General features: G+C 49.6%; 1 protein-coding gene across 1 annotated transcript; it reads right to left on the minus strand.

The window, feature by feature from the left end:
- Nucleotides 1-2,465: 2,465 nt before the first annotated feature.
- Nucleotides 2,466-7,721, minus strand: LOC124689041 (pentatricopeptide repeat-containing protein At5g27460-like). The gene is made up of 2 exons (XM_047222647.1): nucleotides 7,410-7,721; nucleotides 2,466-4,215 (listed from the first exon to the last, which is right to left on the minus strand). Exons 1-2 carry the CDS (start codon nucleotides 7,719-7,721, stop codon nucleotides 2,962-2,964), a joined length of 1,566 nt encoding a protein of 521 aa, XP_047078603.1. The 3' UTR covers nucleotides 2,466-2,961.
- Between the last annotated feature and the right edge of the window lie 561 nt (nucleotides 7,722-8,282).

The following is an 8,282-nucleotide window of genomic DNA, read 5'->3' on the forward strand; positions in this document are numbered from 1 at the left end:
AAAAATCATCGTGAGAAAAAGTTACATCCGAATTCACCTGGGTTTATCCGGTTAGCTATTTTTAGATTCTGAAAATATGAAAGCAGGAAGATTTTATTTTTTTTCCAGAAATTTAGAAATTTATATATTTTTTATTTTTGAAAAATTAAAATTAATAATTATAAGATCTTTTTAGTCCTAAAATATTACTATTACATTTAGCAAATTATAAAATTTTCAAATTTTCAGATTTTAGGTTTGGCAAAAAAATATTAAAATTATAAAAAATAATTAAAAATAATACAAATTTAAAAAATTAAATTTATTTATTTATTCAACATTATTATTACATCATTACTTTTTTATTAAAAGAATTATTTGGATTTTAGACAATAAAGAAGTGTGACATCGACCAACATGTTAATAGGATTGATATGATACTACTATCACATACATGCGCGCGAAGCACTTGGAAGTGGAACGGGATGGAACTCGGAAGTTAAGCGTGCTAGTGCAGGAGTAGTATGAGGATGGGTGACCGACCGGGAAGTATGACCACGGGTAAGTAATTTGACTAGAGATAAAGTGTAGTTAGAGACTAACGAAAATACTAGAAATTCTGGAGGAAAAAAAAGAGGGAATGAAAAAAATAAAATAAAAAAGGGAGTGAAAAATAATTAGAAAAAATGGATTAAAAAAATTAAACGAAAATAGCTTTTAGTACTCGGTTCGTAAGGAACCGGTACTAAAGGTAGGAGGCCTTTAGTACCGAATCTTTAGTACCGGTTCCAAAACCGGTACTAAAGACCCTTTAGAACCGGTACTAAAGGGGGGTCTGTGTACTAGTGAAAGAATGTGTTGGAATTGGTTGTTTTGACTATAGACTGGAAAAACGACACAATTCCCAACCAGAACATAGTTTCATACGCTGACATTTTTTTGGTAATCATGCACAATATCAATATAAATAAGCACTACCTTAACTGAATAAAGAAATGTTACTGATTATAGTGAGAGCAAAGGTGTTCACCATTAAACACAGGGTCCACCAGGGCAACCTCGCCCAGATCAGGTCCACAGTTCAAGGGTGTGTTTGGTTCCACGCCAGTGTCGACCCTACCAAAAAAATTGGCTCGCCTGGGATCATAAGGTGCTGCGTGGTTGGGCTCCAAATATTTGGCGAGCCCTAGCCAGCCTCTGTCCGCCTGTACAATTTCACGCCAATTCCTGGGCAAGTTGAGGGCGGCCAAATCCTGCGCCAAAATTTTGGCTGCCAAATGTTGGCAGGGCACGTGAGGGCAATCCAAACAGCCCCCAAAAGCCAAGCTCTGGCAAGGCTGTCCTTGACCATGCAGGTTTTTCTCCGACACGCGGCCACTTTGGCCACCAGGTTGGGCGCTAGGTCGACCACCCAAGCCCCATTCAGCCAGTGGTCCATCCAAAACCCAGCACGCTTGGCATTTCCAAGAGTGTAGCAAGTGGCCGACTCAAAATGGGCAAGGGACTGCTGCGGGGTTTGGAGGTTGCATTCAGCCCAAGGCTTGGAAGGATCGGCGGTTTAAACGAAAAAATGTTATTAGTCCATCTATGCAAATATGAGATTACATATATGGCCTAAAGTAACTATTTCAGACCTAGTAGCTCAGACTTCATGAGCTTGTGCATCTTAAAGGAAAAGAAATTACCGATGGGCTAGGACAAATCCATTCTACTAGAAGTATCATAGTAACAACCACGATTAGTGTTGGTATTTCAACCCAAAAATGAATAAGATGATTTGTGTCAGCCCTTGTGTAGAACAATTTATTTTTGTGTCTTACAACTGAAAAAAAAAAGGCAAGTCAAACATAACCCATCTAGCTTCCTAAATTTATATCCACTTAAGTTAGGTTGTCACAGCTACACAATACTTGAGGCAGTGATAGAAGATCTCATATTTCAAAAAATTGCAGGTGTGATCCACCAGTTGGCAGCAATATAAATGCACTATCAGTATTGGAAGGATTTTACGAATTAAAGTAGTAGAATAATATGAGCACAGCCATGCAGGTTCACTCACCATTCACCAATTCGTTCACAGCTGCAACCACCGCAGAGATTATACTATAACAATCAAGAAAATAAAATGGGCTTTCAGGTAAAAACTAAGGACCATGTTAACATAGGCATAACTCATAGACTGAGGCAAGATGACCCAGTTGTGCAGGTTGTCTAACACAACAATAAAAAAAAGTAGCCAAACACACTTAATCCTCAAGGTATTAGTCATCAATCTCAAAAAAAAGGAAGGTATCAGATACTAATCGAGCTCAACATAAGCTCTGACAATATATTGAAAATCGCTGAAAACTGAAACAGAATCTGGTTATTCGGGAGCGCATAAGTTTGGAAGAAACATGAAGAAGAATTTGAATTCATGTACTAGAGAACATCAGCCACCATGGATGAACTGAGAGAAGCCAGGAACATTCCAAACAGAGGTCGGCTATGGAGAAATGAAAGAACAAATTGCAACTGAGATAGAAAAATGGCCTCTCCCTCAATTACAAACGCAACCCAGGGTTCATTTCGTATATTCTGTAGCGTGGATTGCCCATCTTATGGGCATTCATCATGTCCCTTCTCACACGATCCAGCGGTCCAGTTTCTGTTGGTCTATTACTAGATATGTTCTCATCATTGGGCACATTTACAAGTGTATAAGAACACGACTCACCTAGCTCCTCCAAAAGTATAATGCCCTCCAAACTTCTCAAACTTGTCTCCTCACTAGTCACAGCAAAGATATAAGTATATAACTGTTGTCTTAATAAACAACCACTTCTCATAGCAAAGCCAACAACTCAGTTTGCTCAAAACCTTGCCTACTAAGCAATGAAGCTCATTGTGCTATTGTTGGTCTAATCTGCAGATCTATTTTTGCCATGTCAGCTGAAATGTTCTTTAACATGTGTCTGCCTCACAGGTTGCTACATTTCAAAGTTACACATTGCCTCTGGTATCTATCTTGCTAGCACGTATGATCAAGTGGTCCATTTCTTCGTCCATAACTATCTGATCTCTTGCTATCATCTCAGCAATATCAGTTGCCACAGTGTCAGCTTTAATATACGTTCGGAGCACGGACTTGTACAAGGGCAAACTTGTCAAGTTAAACTTTTGAAGAACCTTAATGTATCTGTTTGCATCGTCTGCATTTCCTTGCTCCTCAAAGAATGCTGCGATGGCCTCAACTAGTTTGAGTGGAGGTCTCCAATGACAGCTCTCCATTGAAGATAAAGCTTTCTTCATGGCATTGACAGCTTTGTCCATCTGGTTACTCTCAACAAATCCCTCCATCAGTATCTCCCACGTCTTGTAGTTTGGGCATGCGCCTTTCTCTAGCACGTGGAGATGGAGCTTCTCAGCCTTTTCAATCCAGCCATTCCTCACATAAGCGCCTAGAAGAACATTTGAAACCCGCACATCATACTTCCCGCACTCCACTTCCCAGCTTCCAAAGATCCACTCAGCCTGGTCAATATCACCAACTTTTATCAAACATATAATAGCACTCATGTAGTTTGCAGCAGGGATTCTTCCAGGGACACACTTACTAGCCTCCCACAGTCTCGTAACCCCGTCGCTATCATTGAGAGCCGCATAACATGTCATTACAAAAAAATATCCGAAGCGTTGCGTTCTTGATAATTTTGTTTCGGCCGTCCTGAGGCAAGCCAGGGCTTCACTATTCAGTCCATGCTTCCTGAAGATGTTGGCCAATGTACAGTATGCGCTCCAACCAACCTCAACCATACCATCATTAACCATCTCCTTGAACGCTGATTGTACAGAGGCAACACCAGATACAGAACATGCGTTCATCCAAAGGTTATATGAGAGAGCATTTCTGGGGATATTGTTCCGTTTCATCAGATTGATTACACTATGTACCTTCTCATACTGGCATGTTGCAACATAAAGCTTCAGCATTTCATTGAACGAGTGAGGATCAACCGGCAGCCCAACGCTCTGCAGACTAGCCATAAGGTTCTCAGCTTTCTGAACATTTCTTTCAGCAACATAGCGATGGAGGAGAGGGAATGCCGCAGCTTCCCTAGAAGCAGGTTTCTGTAGTTGGTTGTAGTATTCCTCAGCTTGTGAAGTACCGTGTACTTTCCCAATCAAGTCCAGTCTAGCTGCATGATCCGATGGTGATAGTTTAATATCTTTGTGCGAGTCCATCCATGATAAAATCTGCAGGACAACAGATTTGTTATCTTAGGTTATGTGAGTTACATTTTTTAACTCTAGCATGCATATAAGAGATTAAGAGCATCTCCAGCCGTGTCCCCCAAAGCAATTTGGGGCGCGCCGGACCAAAAAACCGTTCCAGCCGCGTCCCCCAAACCCGAATTTTGTCCGGCGCGCCCCGATACGGTGTCCGGCGCCCCGAGCCCGTCCCCGTCCCACAGGGGACGCTCCGGGGACGCCGGACACACCGAAAAGCGAGGCGAACCGACGCGGGCCCGGCGCGTCAGCGGCTCAGTGAAAAATTGTCTCCCACTCCCGCCAAATCCCGCCCCTCCCGCAATCGCGCCTATCCCGCCGCGCATTTTTGGCCTCCCAACACATATCCCGCCGCCGATTCATTTCTCCTATCCCGCCGATTTGTTTCTCCCTCCCGCCGTCCACCCGCCGCCGCTACCCTCTCCCCATTCCATGACGCCGCAGGTAGCCCCCAAGAAGATTGCCAAGAAAGCGGCCAAGAAGCCGCCGGGCAATGCGACGAAAGGGGCGAAAGCGCCGTTCGCGAAGCCGCGGAAGGCGCCGGCTCCGAAGAAGAAGACGGAAGGATGGACCGATGATCAGTGGCATCAAGACTGTCTACGCCGGAAGATGTCGACGGCGGAGCGGAAAGGACGGAGGGCGGCGGAGCAGGAGAAGAAGGCTCGCCGCCAGCACCAGCACTTAATGGCCGGGTGTCTCGCCGCCACCAACGCGAGCCCATATAGTACGAACGTGCCGGTGTACGTTCCGGGAGTGTTCTCTCCGTCGTCATCCGCCTTCTACAACGACGGCCCCTCCGGCACTCCCGGGTGCGTGACGCCTAACTTGTTGCCGCACTACCGGGATGCGGCCGCCGCATGGCGGCTTCAACCCCAACAACCTCTACTCCCCGGCGTACGAGCAGCGCGAGCCAGGACCCGGTGCGGACGGCGACCCTTTCACTGGCCGCAGGGGGCCGCTCGAATTCGACGGCGCCGGTGCTGAGGGTGCTGAGGAAGAGGGCGTGGTTGAGGACGAGGAGGACGATGAAGAGGAGGGGGTGGAGGACGAGGACGACGACGAGGACGAAGAGGGCTGCGAGGAAGAAGATGAGGAGGGTGCCGGTGACGATGATCTCGTGGAGGTAGACGCGGACGGCGTGAAGAAGAAAAAGAAGAAGAAGGCGTCGGGCACACGAGGCCCCAAGTGGACGGCTTTGGAGGATCTTTGTCTGTGCGAGTCGTGGGCGACGGTGAGCCATGACTCCATCATCGGCGCCAACCAAAAATACGGGAAGTATTGGGCGAGAATCAAGGCCGAGTTCGATGAGCGCAAGCTCATCAAGAGCGACTACAACAAAGTGACAATGAAGAGGAGCCAAAAGGCAATGTCGACGCGATGGGCCATCATCCGAGGCGTCGGTGAACTCCTTCCATGGATACCATCGGGAATTATCGACCGCAGCCGAGAGCGGCGCCGACCTCTCCCAAATGGTACGACTCTTTCTTCCATAATCTGTAGCGCCTACATTGTGTTCGATGAAATGATTCCGCTTCCTTTGGCTAGTTTGATAGGGCCATGGAGGTTTACGCGAAGAACTCGGATGGGCATAAGTCGTTCGCGCTGATGCATTGCTATAGCAAGCTCAAAGGGAACAAGAAATGGCGGTTGACGCGCCTGTCGATGTCCAAGGGGAAGGACGCCATTGATCTGGACGCGCCGCTGGCAACGTCGGCAGGGCGTCCTACTGGCAACAAGACTGCCAAGGCCGCCTTGGCCGACGCCGCGTCGTGTGAGAAGACGTAGGCGTCGATCACGAAATGCCTCGCGGACGTCTCCTCGACCTTTCTCTCCCGCGCCAAAAAGAACGACGAAAGGTGGGCGGAGCTGCTCAAGAGGCAAGAGGGGAAGTTGGAGCTCAAGAAACGCAGGGACGACATGTCCCTGCTTAGAGCGTCGACAGAGGGAATGTCTCCCCGGACGCGGGCGGCGCACAACTTCTTCAAAGGCCAGATCCTCAACGACATCGAAGCCACAATGGCGGCGGCCGACGCGGCGGCCCAGGAAGCGGCATCGGCAGCAACCGCGGCGCAAGAGCCGGCTGACCCGTCTTCGACTACTACACCATCGTCGGCCTACGCGACGGCGGCGGAGCAGACGGAGCATGCACAGCACCAGGCAGATCGCGACGAGGTCATCGTGATCGACGGGCCTGCGTCGACTCAGGATACGTCGCCGTCGACCAACCCCTTCTTCTAGTTTAGCATGCACTATGGTCTGTAATATGATCTCGCGCCCAGTACTTTGATCGCCGCTACTCTGATCGCGACGATTCGGCGGGAACGATCTCTTTTGAATGCAGCAATTCGAATTCCTGATTGGGGGCGGCGTTTGGGGGACGCGGCTGGGGAGCGACGTCCCCCAAAGGCGGCACGAACAAAACACGTCCCCCAAATGCTCAATCCGGCGCGGTTTGGGGGACGCTTTGGGGGACGCGGCTGGAGATGCTCTAAAACATCATGGACAGGCGCTTTGTTTCAAATATTATGAAGAATTTGAAAATTGATCAGTTCTTCCTCTGCAAACATTATAAAGGCTCTGAAATTTCTACAGAGTTGGGATTTTTCAGCTCTTCTTCACAATAAATTCAGACAAATATTCTCTGTACTTCCTGCCAAGCTATGACAACAAGGAAACAAAGGTGAAATCTTAAGCGTGGACCTAGAGAATGGATTTAATTGAGCTCGTCCTCCTCATCATCTTATTATTAGATTGTCAGGAAACTTGAATGTAATTTTCAAGTTTCAACTCTAGCATATAAGAGATTAAAAAATCATGAACAGCCAACCATCCATAGTGTCCTATTCCCAACTTGAGAGTTTTGACAGAAATAATTGAAGAGTTTAAACTGATTGTTTCTTTGTTTGCAAACACGCGTGACAAAAGGGTCTGCATTTTTTACAGAGTTGGGATTAATCGGTTCTTCCTTTACATTAAACCTCTCAATACTTGCAGCCAATCAGTCAACAAGGGGAGGAGGGTGAAAAAATAAGATGTAAAATGTCGACCGAGCAATGGCGTAATGTATTTGCTCTTCCTACTGTTATTGGAAAATTGGCAACTGAACAGGGGAATATCCCAAACTAAAACCAAGTCCAGACCACGGAGGGAGAGCAGCTGACCTCGAGCGCGTGTTTGTAGCGGCGCGCGCGCCGGAGCTGGGAGATGGCACGCTGGAGGCCCGGCCGCCGGCCGTGGCCGTGCATCTGGGCCCATCCCTCGATGGCGGCGGCGACCGAGCCCATCGAGTGGAGACGGAGGAGGCGCCGCGAGAGGAGGTCACCCTCGCGCTCGGGGTCGCGCTGGCGGGCGGTTGCCGGAGCGTCGAAGGAGTGGGAGGGGCTGGAGGAGAGGGAGGGAGGTTTAGGGTTCGGGCTCGGCGCGAGGAGGCGGAGGAGGCGCCGGCGTGCGAGGACGGCGGCCGCCATGGCCATGGGCCTGCTCGTATGTGTCGCAGGTTCTTTTTTTTACGGACTTGCTTTGAATAATTTTGCTAAGCGGTTAGGGCATCTCCAAAGCTACGATCCAAACGGATGGTGTATTTTATCTGTTTGGGTAATGCAGCGGACACGTGGATGTCGTTCGGACGTCCACAGACGTTCGTCTCAATTTTTATTCCCCAACACCACTCGTGACCCAAACCGGATGCCATCCTTCTGAGTTGGTGGTGTTGTGCAGGTGCGTGGCGAGGCACGGCGCGGCGAGCCCCGCGCGAGCCCCTGCGCGGCCTTGGCGGGCGTGGCGCGGCCCTAGCAAGGCGCGGCGCGGCGAGCCCCACGCGAGCGGCCATGGCGGGCATGGCGAGGCCGGCGAGGCGTGGCCAGGACGGCGCCCCGCGCGGCACTCCGCGGGCCGGGACGGCGCGGCGCCGTGGCGGGCGAGGGAGCACGGCCGTGGCGGGCGGCGCGGGTCGCGGCGGTGGCGGGCGAGGGCGGCGCGGGGCATGGACCGGGCGGGGGCGCGGGCGGCGTGGGGCGCGGCCGTGGCGGGCAAGG

The sequence above is a fragment of the Lolium rigidum genome, chromosome 2 (assembly GCF_022539505.1).
Source record: "Lolium rigidum isolate FL_2022 chromosome 2, APGP_CSIRO_Lrig_0.1, whole genome shotgun sequence".
Classification (NCBI taxonomy): Eukaryota; Viridiplantae; Streptophyta; class Magnoliopsida; order Poales; family Poaceae; genus Lolium; species Lolium rigidum.